The following is a 13,907-nucleotide window of genomic DNA, read 5'->3' on the forward strand; positions in this document are numbered from 1 at the left end:
AAGTCAAGCTATTTTACAGTTTTAATCAGTTTGAATGCTCATCGTATTCTACACAAGCACTGTGTTCAGGAAATTAACAAAAATTTCATATTGTGTAATTTTTAAGTTTGAAATGCTGAAATTTAAAGACGGTTTTGTATTTTCTAAACTTAGCCCTCTCTATGCAAACACCTTTCTATGCAGACCCGTATAGAGCATGGAAAAAATCTATTGTTGAAGTATACGTGTGCCCCCAAATTAAGAGTTATCTGCTAAATGCCACTTTTAACCATAGTATTCAACATGAAAATAACTCTATTGATTAGAAGATGTTTTTTTAAATGAATTCAATAACTAATATTTTAATATTTTTCAAACAGATTTGTTATGCACACGCACTCGGTTATTACGGCTTACAAATGTAAAATATCAATGAAGAGTTTGCAGACAGTTTTTTTAACATCTACATTATGCATACACCATTTTGACAGTGTTTGTAGTCACTGACAATGTGTGTAGCCATTTAATAGTGTCAGGGTGCGTAGCCACTGCAAATATCAACATTACGCATTGGCGGTGTGTAATGTCGGGTGTAGCTAAGCTTTGAAATTTGGTTGGTGTAAGCTTTTAAATGAGTACAGATATTTTATTTACTTACCTTACTATTTACTCTATACTGTTATCTTATTTTACCCGCTGTCAACGATAGCATCTTCTCCAATCATCCCAAAGGCCTCTTTAATCGAAAACCGTACACAGTTAGAATTTGAGCTTTCTATGCACACCCCTTCCGGGCTGGAAATCCTAAAAAACACTATATTTATTAGTAAAAAATGCTTTTCATGGTTTTCAGCAATAATCTTGGATGGTCAAGACAAGTCAGAACTTGGTATTTCTAATATGGAATGGAAGGAGGCAGCAGTCAAGATCTTTCCATTTTCATTGTGGAAACATTTTGACTGTAGTATTATTCGCCTACATGCTGCTCTGCATTAACAGTATTAGTCGATTGTATGACAAGATTTAGCTACCAAGGGAGATATTAACAGCTGTACACAGGTCCAGAAAGAGAGGTTTAACAAGCTTGTTAAACATTTCATAATTATCCGTGCTTGCACGAGTAGCCAACACACAAAAATATTGCCAAATTACTTCATGCGCGATTTTAATTTTGGTAAGAAACTTTTATTACTTTGAGAAATATATATACATGTATATAGATAAAAGATAGATAGTCAGTGTAAACAAGCACTGGAACTTTGGACAAGTGTAAAAGGCCAAGTGACCTACGGGCTCTTTTTGTGTAGTCACTGAAGCCTCACCACTAACTACTCCCTTTTAGATGTGAGTGAACTTAAAGCTGCAGGTGGTTTGATTCAATTCATCCTTAGGTAAACCAGTCAGCAAGTAGCATATACTGAGGTTGTAGTGAAATTGGTCAACCAGAATTAGCTTGGTACGGAAAACACATGACTTAGCTGTTTACCACACTGTTGCATTCTGTACACTCCTGTATTCGGTACGCTGATGTATTCTGGGAACTGATGTATTCTGTATGCTGATGTATTTTGTACACTGATATATTCTGTATACTGTCGTATTATATACACAGTTACATTATTCACAGATTTCTGATGTGATTAGACCTAGAGTTCAGCTATGACTGTCTAAAACAATTTGTTTTTAAGTTTGTTCTACAATTCGTGTGGCAAAGTGCAATTTTGCTAAGACTTTATCCTCAAGGAGTCTAGATAATCAGAATGTGGTGACACATTGAAGATTCTACACTTGTTCCAATCTAGAACAAATCTGCATTGTAATAACAGCCCAACTCCTAGAGACACCCACAACTAGCCTGAAATAATCACTCAGCCACCCTAATACAATATGAACACTAATATTCATGCAACAGTTTTAGTGCCTGAGCTAGGGCTTAGCATCAGTTAGTTGAGAAATGCTACTGTAACGCACCATATCACCAATATTTACTTCTTGCTACGAACCAGTTCAATCGGTAAGCGGTAATTGGTCCTAAAACAACAATACGCCACTTGTCTGATAGTGTTAGTATCATAGTCGAGGGTAGTTCAATCCTTATCATCGAATCTACGAATCTACGCAGACATTTTGCTCACTCAGCTATAACCGAGCAGAAGCAGCGAGCCGCTCAACAGATCACAACGGTAAGTTTCCTACAATAACACTTTTACTAGTCAATCCAGAGTGGTTGATCGCTCATTGACATTTCTTGAGGCAGTCAGCAACATCTACTTAACAGCATTGCCAAACTCCTAAACATAAACTGAGACTTTTTAAGCTATATTCGTTGGTGAGAGCGAGTTGATTACATCTAATATCTCTATAATACTATTTGCATTTTATTGGAACTGCCCTAACATGAGACTGGACTTACAAAGGACAGATATACAGCAGCATGTTCGATCATGATCATATCTAATCGCTTCTATTGTAGTCTCTGTATGCTTAATGTGGCTTACAAGCTTCTTCTGTACTTGTCATGACTTATGGGCTTCTATCATACTTGAAGTGACATGAAGTTTCGTTGTACTTGATATGACTTACAGGCTTCTCTTGTACTTGACATGACCTGAACACTTTCAAAACATGTCAAGTAACTGACTTGAAGCCCATCAATTTCAAGAAACTAACTCTAAGTTGGAGCTTTAATCAAAGAAAAATATAGAAAATGCTTAAAAGCGCACACTACTCACTTACTCTACACACTGTTGTATTCTGTATACGAATGTATTCTGCGCACTGATGTACTCTACACACTGCTGTATTCTGTACACTGATGCATTCTGCACACTAACATATTCTGTACACTGATGTATTCTGTACACTGATGTGTTTTGTACACTGATGTATCCTGTACACTGATGTATTTTGTACACTGACGTATTTTGTACACTGAATATATTCTACACACAGATGTAGTTTGTATACTGATGTATTCTGTATACTGATGTATTTTGTATACTGATGTATTCTGGGCACTGATGTATTCTGTGTACCAATTTATTCTGTACACTGATGTATTCTGTGTACTGTTGTATTCCGTACACTGCGGTATTCTGTACACTGATGTAATCTGTACACTGATGTATTCTGTGTACTGATGTATTCTGTAAACTGATATATTCTTTACAGAGTTCTTTAACACATTCTTCATTGTTACATGATAAGTTCATTGGAAAACCCTGTTAGCCAATGAACTTACCATGTATTATATCACCTTTAGTATATCATCTATACCATATCACATATGGCATATCACTAGTAATATATCACCTTTAGTATATCATCTATACCATATCACATATAGCATATCACTAGTAATATATCACCTTTAGTATATCAACTATACCATATCACATATAGCATATCACTAGTAATATATCACCTTTAGTGTATCATCTATACCATATCACATATAGCATATCACTAGTAATATATCACCTTTAGTATATCATCTATACCATATCACATATAGCATATCACTAGTAATATATCACCTTTAGTGTATCATCTATACCATATCACATATAGCATATCACTAGTAATATATCACCTTTAGTGTATCATCTATACCATATCACATATAGCATATCACTAGTAATATATCACCTTTAGTATATCATCTATACCATATCACATATAGCATATCACTAGTAATATATCACCTGTAGTATATCATCTATACCATATCACATATAGCATATCACTAGTAATATATCACCTTTAGTGTATCATCTATACCATATCACATATAGCATATCACTAGTAATATATCACCTTTAGTGTATCATCTATACCATATCACATATAGCATATCACTAGTAATATATCTCCTTTAGTGTATCATCTATACCATATCACATATAGCATATCACTAGTAATATATCACCTGTAGCGTATTGCCTGTTGCGTATCACTTGTAATATATTACCTGTAACGTATCACCTAGCATATCACCTGTAGGATATCACCTGTAGTGTATTCCTTGTAATGTATCACCAGCAGGATATCACCTGTACCGTGTCACCTGTAGCGTATCGCCTGTAGCATACCACCTGCAGCGTACCACCTGTAGAGTAGCATCTGTACCGTATCACCTGAAAGGTATCTATCACCTGTAGCGTATCACATGTAGTTTACTACCAATAGCATATCACCTGTAGTGTATCACTTGCTGTGTACAAGAAATGCATTGTTGCAGACTATGGACAGTTTAACGCCAGATTTACAAAGTGGATGTAGACAAGAATTAAAAGACCTGCATGAAAAAGTCATAGCAAGTGTGCGACGCGGGTGTGCTAAAACCCTGAAAGACCTTCTCCAACCTGTTCGACGAACAAAAAATTGTTATATACTGCTTTCTCGGATTAGTAAGACTGGCCAATTCCCTCTACACTATTCTATCAATGAGATGGTGTGTGAGGACGGAGAGAAAACTGACAGACTAGACATAGTACGTGTCATCATAGATAGCCTGAGACGAGAGGATCGGTACAGACACTTTGAGCTACAGGATAAACTGAACTCGCATACTGCTTTACACACAGCAGCAGTTAATGGTGAGATGGAAGTCATCAGAGAAATTCTGAATTCCATAACTAGCGTCGAGCAACAAAAATTGATAGACAGGCGTGACAAACACGGACGAACCGTATTGGATTGTACCAACAGAAGGGAGATTAAGGACTTCTTTAAAACTTTTGAGAACGGACAAGCCATGCCAGATGACAACAGCAGTGATGATGGATGCGCAACCTTGGACCACGATGATCTGGTGTCTCACCCTGAACAAAGTGCACATCCAGAAGAGATGATTCCTTGGCTATGGGGGAAAGATGAAGGAGTGGGTACACAAAGGTTTCACCCCGAAACGGTAAATGCTGAAACCGCTTTCAAGTACTTTGATGAAATGCTCAAATTTGTTAAGGCAGAGAATAGCTATGATGTTTTAATGGATGAGTTGAAAAATTCTAATGGTCAAACTATCCTTCATCTTGCAGTAATTCACAGACAAGATCATTTGGTCGAAGAATTGCTCAAAATGCTTCCGAAATCTGAAAGCCTTCAGAAATTGATATTGATGCCATGCGGAAAAGGAAAAACATCCCTTCACTACGCAAGTTTAACGAGTTCGTTATCTGTCGTAAACCTCCTTCTAGAGCACTGCACGGGAGTACGACGGTGGCGCTTGTTGTCAGCACATTGTCTCGAAGGAAAGACTGCTTTACATTATACCTGCCAAGTTGATTCTCTTGATATCGCTCTATCACTTTTACACCATTCAGGTGAGAATGACTGGGAGTTGGTTTGTGCAAATTCAAAAAATCTTGCGTGTAAAAGTGCAAAAACAGAAATGAGCATGCTACTGAAGCAGGTAGAAACACACTACTGGAAAGCGATATACAGGCGTCCTATGACTCACATATTTTATAACACCTTCGATGACTATCCGCCGCGTACAAAACGACAGGGAGCAGAAGAAGAGAAAGATCAAATGGTAGAAGCATTTATCAACTTTGGTCAGCAGCCGCAGGTGCATTGTGGGTTCACAGAAGAAAAGTTACGAAGTGAAATTGCAAAAGCAATTCAGGCGGAGGGAGAGCGCATTTCAGGAATAGTTGTGGTTCTTATGAGCCATGGCGAAGAGTACATAGTCTACGATGAGAACTACAGAGAAATTAGGCTTCAGAGCATGCTGAATATTTTGTGCCACAATGACTTGCTCAATGGCAAACCAAAGGTAAGATAGATATATAGATTGTAGAGATGCCCCGATTCTAATTTCACCAGCCGATTCAGATACCGATTCGATATACCGATTCTTAATGAAAAATAATCCGATTCATATACCGATTCAGATTCTTTTGTGTTGCATAGATAGTTGTTTATTTGTTATGCAAGTATAAATATAATGCCAAGAAAATATAAATATTAATGTATTTATTTGTTTGTATTTATGAAAAAAGATATACATGTATATATATTCACATACTGACATACCGTGCATCTAATAACAAAACAGTCCATGTTTCTTGAAATATGTTATTATTAATGGTAATTACAGTTAGTGGTACAATTTTCTCTGTGATAATGAAGACTCTTTTCTACTGCTGAACGAACGGCTGCGCCTGTACAAGTCTAAAGCAAATAAATGCGTCTTTTAATTACCGTTAGTGATTCAAATATCTCAGTGAGACGTCTTTATCTTCTATCACTATCGATGTAGCCAGTCGTACTGAAGGACTCGCACGCTACAGATGATGGAGGGCAGGCTAAACACCGATAAGCCACTGAGGTTATTTTATGCAATACAAACGATACATCATATCGTCAGGATCAAGAGAGAGATAGATAACTTTATGCATCAACTGCTCAAATTACTTTCGCAATGCTAGTAAATAGAAACATTCTTGTTGCTCGTTATGGTTCTCTTGTTTGTGATTGGCTGCAACAAATCATATCGCTGTAATTGGGAAATACCGCGCTTGGTGATTACGTCCTGACTAAAGCCAAAATATTATGCAGCTGTGTGGATGTTTATTAAGCTATAGACATGAAATATATTGTTAGAAAGGCTCGGAAATCATTAGATAAAAGCAAGGAACTTGCAGCTGATGATTTGTTATTAAAGTAGCAGGCTGAAATACAGGTTTCTGCTAAATAGTTGATATGTAAAAAGTATCTGAAGTGTCCGATTTTTTAAGAAAAGATCGGCCGATACCGATTCAGATACTTTACCCATATCGGCACCGATACCGATTCCGATATTGAAATCGGGGCAACTCTAATAGATTGATATATAGATATACTAGCTGTATATTGGACAGCTTAGACAAAAAATTGATTTGTATTTAACATATAACAACATTTGCCATTCTAACTTTCAAACTACATATCATGAGAAGCGTTTTGTGTAATTGAAATAAATTAAGAGAAAAAATAAAAACAACTGTAAAGGTTTTCATACTTTGTCAAACAACTGTACCTTTTAAACTTCATATCATGAGGAAATAGTTTTGTGCAAGGACAACTAACATGTAATTAAAAATAAATAAAAGAACTGTAGAGGTTTTCAAACAACTTTAAATTTAAAATTTCATAACTTGAAAGAAGTGTTTCGTTGAAATAAATTAGAAGGAAAAATTGAAATGTAAAGGTGTTTAAATGTAAATGTAAAATTATTAGCAAGTAATAGCTAAATATAGTCGATTTCACTACGATTACAATCAAAAATTACTTTGTATAAAATTATATGAGTTCAATTCGTTTCAGTGTTGGCATGCAAAAATTGGCATGTAGGCTAATATCGTAAGCTATAGACGTACATAGAGTGGTATGGAAACCCATAGTCATTATCTAATGCAGTCACCTTCTAGTAAAAATCATCATCATTAAAAATAGTACCAAAATACTATGTTAACCTTAGTAACTATAGGTACCTACAATGACTTTACCGCATTTTTTGGTTATGATCTGTGGGCCCAAGATAATATAACATTACAATGTATTATGTGAAGAATTTTTACCTTCGAGACAGACGTGTAACATAACTACTGAAACAAACCTAAATGAATTTAGTTTACTAAACGCATACTTGAAAGAAGTTTTAGTGTGTATTTTAATAAACTTCAAACTTTTAACATTAAATTTATCATTGCTAAACGTTTTTATTATAACGGATACCGGATATACCGTATAACGGATACGGATAACTCGCCATGGCAAGTTCAGCGACGTATATTTTTTAATAACGTATATAATCAGTACACAGATCACCAAATTTTAAATTCGAGATAAATTATTGTCTATATCGTTGGGCGGAATCAATTAGCCCTAACGAAAAAAAAACCAAGAAGAATTGTGTCGCATAAACTTAGGTCCTAAAATATTTCCTAACAGAGGCATCGTATCGTGTGGGCGCAAGCGTGTAGCTAACATAATTAGCATGCGCATGGTGTATATGTAAACACCTTTGGTCAATATGCTGTTCTAGCTGAGTGGTAGAGTGTCTGGATAAGAAACTTGTTGATGCATTCGTCGTGAGTTCAAATCCATCAAAACATGGAATTTTAATATCAAGATTTTAATAGCTATAGCTGGACAATCAAAATGACAAACACACATGCGACCAATTTTGAGAAATATATATAGATAGATAATGTGTGGTGTATGATAGTTAGATAAGTTTAACTTTATTTACACCGGTCAGTGCTGCTTAAAGCAAACTAGACTATGAGACAAAAACAAAAAATAGTAAAGTAAATAATGTGTAAGAGGAAAGCTATTTTTGCATAACGATGTTCTATAATGCAAATTGGCAAGATGTTGGTGTCTAGTATAAGCCACAGTATAAGGTGTTGTGGTTTTTTAGAGAAGTAGTAATGTACTGGATAGTCAAACAGATTGTAGATACAATTACAGTATTTTAAACAGCAAATGTTTAAAAAACACATTTAGCTTCTCAGCATTTAGACACTGATAGTAACTGTCCATATCAGGTAAGACCTGATATTAGCCCTGTCCCAAATTATGTACGTGTACATAATTTGGGACAGGTATTTTAGATAATGATACGTAATAACAATAGTTGCATCATTTATATGCAAGTTCTTATTTAAATTATAACAGTTTTTAAAAAAAGCTTTACAAAAAATAATGTTAACATTGATTATAGTTTATTTGCTATAGCTAACATACTGATATATCAAACTAATGAAATGCCAAAGCATTACAATATGCGGGCTTATGATTGGTCCAACTACAGAGAGCAATGGCTATAATAATTAGGGCTTTTCAGTACCTTTTTACAATTGGTTAATTTGGCGGCAAATAAGGTATTCAAGTTTTCAAAAAATCTGACATGCTAAAAAATTGTGATTTAGATGATGAGCTTCTGTATCCTATTCTACTTACTTCAAATAATTTTCATAGTTTTTTGGACTACCATGCATTGTTGAATTTAGCAATATGATAGGCATTATTTCTAGTTAGTTTTATTATGTATATATATATATATATATTTTTTTTTTAAGGCATTAGACATTGTGTAACTTCTGAGAATACATGTATTTAATATTTAACAAAATATTAAATATTAAATACATGTATTTAATATTTAACAAAATATCAATACAACAAAGATGTTTTAATTTGAACTCAACGAAATAACGTAAAAATATTTTTTAAACGAACAAAATCTTTGTTCGTATTTAATGATTGTGGAGCGCAAGGTACCAAATCAGAATCTAAAAACCATAATGAAGCTGGAAAAAGTCTTCTGGGCAGCTGGAATAAATAAGTAGTGAAATAAATGTAGATGTAAAATAAATAGCAAGTATGTAAACTAAGAAATGTCGATGCAATGTATATATATATATATATCAGTAACGTATATAATCAGTACAAAAATTGCCAAATTTTAGGTTCGAGATAAATTATTAGCCCTCAAGAAAAAAAATGAAGAAGCATCGCGTTACATATACTTAGGTCCCAAAAATAATTCTGTATCGTAACTCATGAACGCAAGGCTAAAATAATTAGCACACGCATGATGTATGCGGTATATGAAAACAGAAGTTTAACAGAAGGGTAAGAAGTGCAAAAAGAGAAGATACGTAGGTGTATTTATCCTTTGTAAACTCATTTCAGCGTTACGCTTGATTGTAGTGAATTGTATCTACTTGTTCTGTCTTTTCATGCTTATAGAGCTTGTGTAATAATGAGGCATACTCATTCACCAATCACCTTGCTTGAAACAATTACAGTTGTGCATGAGACTCATTCAGTACAAAACAACTTGTACGCAGAACCCATTTGCAAGTGGCTAGTCAGCGCTGACTTCCACAACAATAGTTTGACAAATAGTGTTTGAAGCACATCAATTAAAGCATCAATTATGTCAGCACTGTTTCAGCTTATTCAGGTTCTTCAATATCATGGCTTTCAAATGAGCCATTGTTTGACATGATGAGACAGACATTGGTTGGTGTTTATAGGATTTTCCCAAAGCTCTACCACAAAAATGTTTTATGATATAGGCTCGCAAATTATGACGTCGCAATTTTCAAATTCTGTGTTGGGTGCTCTAACTGCTTATTTTAATCGCTTACCGCTTATACAATGTATTTATCAACTACGATAATGACGCTAGTGGCAGGTGAAGGTCGGACGACTCCAGAGAACCAATGAAGATGACAAAGGAATCAGTGTCATTAGCTCTCCATGTGCAGATTATTTCTATGATAAATAGCTCAGATTCCAAGCATCATACTATGTTTTCCTGATGATATTATGCACTAGCCCTCTCTTTTTATTGTGATGTTGAGGGGCACGACTGAGGCTAATTAATTTCAAGCATTGTGGGATCTCGCGAGAGTGCAATCTACATATAGTCCTAGGGCCACGCCGCTGCAGGTCACAATTTAATCGATGTGATTTCATTACCTTTATCAACGACAATATACTTATTGAAGCATAATCATATTTAGAAAGCAACATGGAAAGCGATATGAATTCTTCAGATAATAATACTATACTACAACTAAGGGTGAAAAAAGCAAACTCTAACAATCACCGAAGATCTATTAACCCAGAACATGTGTTTGTATTGGTCGGGTGTTAGCACGATCCTCAGGCATTGTTGATTATTTAGAATCCTAGTTTATTATTAGCGCTCTCTGGGTTTAAGAGCACCGATTGTCACAGAAAAGCGCAGCGTCAATGGCAGCGAAAGGGATCGACGGCCTAAGGCTAAATGCTAATTATGACATCACATTGTGGGAATGACAACCAAGTGTTTTTTTATTGCAGGACATACTTGTGACACCCTGTTTTTCATAGTTCTATTATTCTTTGTGTATTGAATATAGGCTCATTTGAAAGCCAAGACTCTGAAGTACTGAAATATATGATAAAAGTACTGATATAATTGATGTGCTTTAAAATAACTTTCTCTGCTTAAAGAATGAATATTAGATGGAAGATTGTAAAGCAACTAGCAATGATATTTTCAAAATAAATTTTGTATGTAATTTGTACATGTCACATAAGTTGAAATGAGTGAAAAATCTAACTGTCCAGTAAAAAAATTATTACACAAACCATATATATTTATAAGTTATTATATAAATTTAATACAAGCACGGCAAACCCACCTGAACTCACTAGCTTTGGCAGAACATAATCGAATATTCTAAGTTAGAGGAGACAACTACTGCTTGCAGTCACATATTTATCGCTTAGTTGTAATAAAAATGTGCCACCAGCCAGTATCTAGTGTTAATGGTAAAAATAACACTATGTTATTCACATGGCTCGCTTAAAATTTATGAGTGGCTCGTGTCATACAAGACTTTGATAAGAAATCTGATAGCTAGCTGAGCCATTAGTGTTCCCTGTAACAATATTAACTCACACGATACATGATTTTACTTGTTGCGTATTTTTTAAGCTGAACTTTAAGAATAACGCTTTTCAAACGTAACCTATATGTTGTATCATTCATTCGATTTGATCGATTACTTGTTGCCATTTTTATGATTCTTGTATGGCATAATTTAAAAAAATTCTGTTTGAAATTAAAATATCATTAATAACTCACCATTTCAAATTTTTATTCCAAAAAAACTACTCTTTCCATGAAAACGTTTAATATGATCAGACCCGCTGTCATTAGAAAACAAAAAGCCAATCAGCTTCAAGCCAATCAGCTTCAAGCCAATCAGCTTCAAGCCAATCAGCTTTAAGCTAAACAGTTTTAAGCCGATCAGCTTTAAGCTAAACAGTCTTAAGCCAATCAGCTTTTAGCGAATCAGCGTTAAGCCAATCAACTATAAGTCAATCAGCCTTTAGCCAATCAGCTTTTAGCCAATGGCAGAACAGTATGTTTGCTAATCATAAAAACCACTACTCATTAATCTAAATAATGCTTACCATATACAAGCAGTTTAAAAACTATTTCTTTTTTATTTTCGAGTTCATTTAAACAATATAATGTAGGTAAAACTATGTAGTCCTGTCTACTCTAGTTTAGTGTCTGTTAGATTAGAGGATTGGAATATTCATTCAATAATTGAAAACTGCCTTCATACACTTTGGAGACCGCCTGACTTAATTCGTAAAACCACGAAGCTTTGCTTTCTGTCGTCAAACTTCAGCGGCATAAAATTACATTATAGTAGATATTTTCTTCAACTACTTTGTTTATGAAAGAAATACATAAGTTGTAAGAAAAGTTGAATAACAGAGGGTTTTTATCACACAATGATACATTTTATTTTTGTAGGTGCTGGTGCTGCAGAGTTGCCTTACTGATCGTGACGAACAGCGGTCTACGAGTCATAACACAGCGACCAACTTTGGTAAATTATTAATTAATGAAATTATTAACTATATGCTCAAACTTCTACATTTGCATGAATATAAACCTGCTATTACTGTTTCTGAGCAAGTTCAAGTGGACACTTGCTAGTAGGTAGCCTTGTCCTTATATATCTCTAAGGCACCTGCATAGCTTGTCAGAGCTAATTTATTACTTCACCAAGTTTGCAGACGGTACTATGGCTATATTTTTCTCAAATGAACACAAATTTAGTTATTTTACCAATTCCACTTTTTTTGCTTTTGCGTTGTTAGTGGCAATCACCGTTGTTGCAAAATAATCTGAACGCAACCATGACTAGCTTTTCAAGAGTCAAATTAAAAAGAACAACCACCACAAGAATTACGTATTATGAAAATTCAGGCGCATTTCTCCAAGAAGTAGAATCTTCTCCAGAAGAACCCGGCTATGTTTATCAGAACATGATAGAATTCAAAGTATATTTTTTATTAGACATGGTTGAAAAAATTTCAGAAAAACACCTTTTTGCGACATTTACCAAGGAAACCGCTGCACAGTTTTCATGCCAATAGTTTGCAAGGTTGGTTGATGGTCCAGCAATAACAGATTATGCCTTTTCATTTAGACGTAAAAGAAGCGAGCATGACTCTAGGTGTTGGAAGCAGAAGTTGTGACGGCTACAGATTTCCATGTGGAGATTGCTGCCTCGTTACCTCAACTTCACGAGGAAAGAAATCTCAGCCAGGCTTCCTAGCTGAAACCCTTGCAAAAATCCCTCGGGGAAAATCCTCAGATGAGACCTCAGACATACGAAACATTTTCTTGGAGGCAAATAGAAAAATGAATAAACGGCAAATACCAGAAATACACCATAATTTATCAAAAATACTGCTATTGCAACCACCTCATCAACGCTTTAGTATGCGACAGAAAGTAGTTAACTTTTTTCGGAGCAAGTAAGCTAGACTGTTATATACTTACACGTACGTAGACACTAATCCAAGGATAAATACTAAATGAGCAAGGAAATATTGTTCATTTGAGAATTTACAAAATTAGAACTTTTTTGAAAAAGTAACTAATTTGTAAATTTTGGTTTTTTTCATGCCAAAATTTGAAATAACTTGTCAATATTTTGAGAATTACTTTTTTATGATTCTCACGCAGTTTCCTTCCCCGTACAGTCAGTGTGCTTATCTCCCTATATGGCACCTATACTGCTGCCAACATTTATAAGCTGTTCTCTCAAGTGATGTATATTCAACTACATGTATTAATAGACATACGAACTGTATAATGAATTTATTGGGTGGCACACCATGTATTGTAACTCAAAACTTGTGAGAGATGTGAGCTTAGAATCTTCATAATTATCTACCATATACAGGTCAATCATAAGTTGTTAAAACTGTATACCTTACGCGAATCAACTATATATTGACCAAGCTGTATACCATATAAAGGGCAAGTATACAATGACGAAACCGTATACCATACACATGGCAACTATACATTGATGAAACTGTGCGCCATATACAATGAATCATAC

The 13,907-nt window shown here is 34.8% G+C and overlaps 1 protein-coding gene across 1 annotated transcript; it reads left to right on the forward strand.

The window, feature by feature from the left end:
• The first annotated feature begins 5,484 nt into the window (after positions 1-5,484).
• LOC137393307 (caspase-8-like) lies at positions 5,485-13,595 on the forward strand. The gene is made up of 3 exons (XM_068079797.1): positions 5,485-5,758; positions 12,302-12,377; positions 12,984-13,595. The coding sequence occupies exons 1-3, from the start codon at positions 5,513-5,515 to the stop codon at positions 13,316-13,318; spliced, it is 657 nt and encodes a 218-aa protein (XP_067935898.1). The 5' UTR covers positions 5,485-5,512; the 3' UTR covers positions 13,319-13,595.
• Positions 13,596-13,907: the final 312 nt, after the last annotated feature.

Source organism: Watersipora subatra, chromosome 4, assembly GCF_963576615.1.
Source record: "Watersipora subatra chromosome 4, tzWatSuba1.1, whole genome shotgun sequence".
NCBI classification, from domain to species: Eukaryota; Metazoa; Bryozoa; class Gymnolaemata; order Cheilostomatida; family Watersiporidae; genus Watersipora; species Watersipora subatra.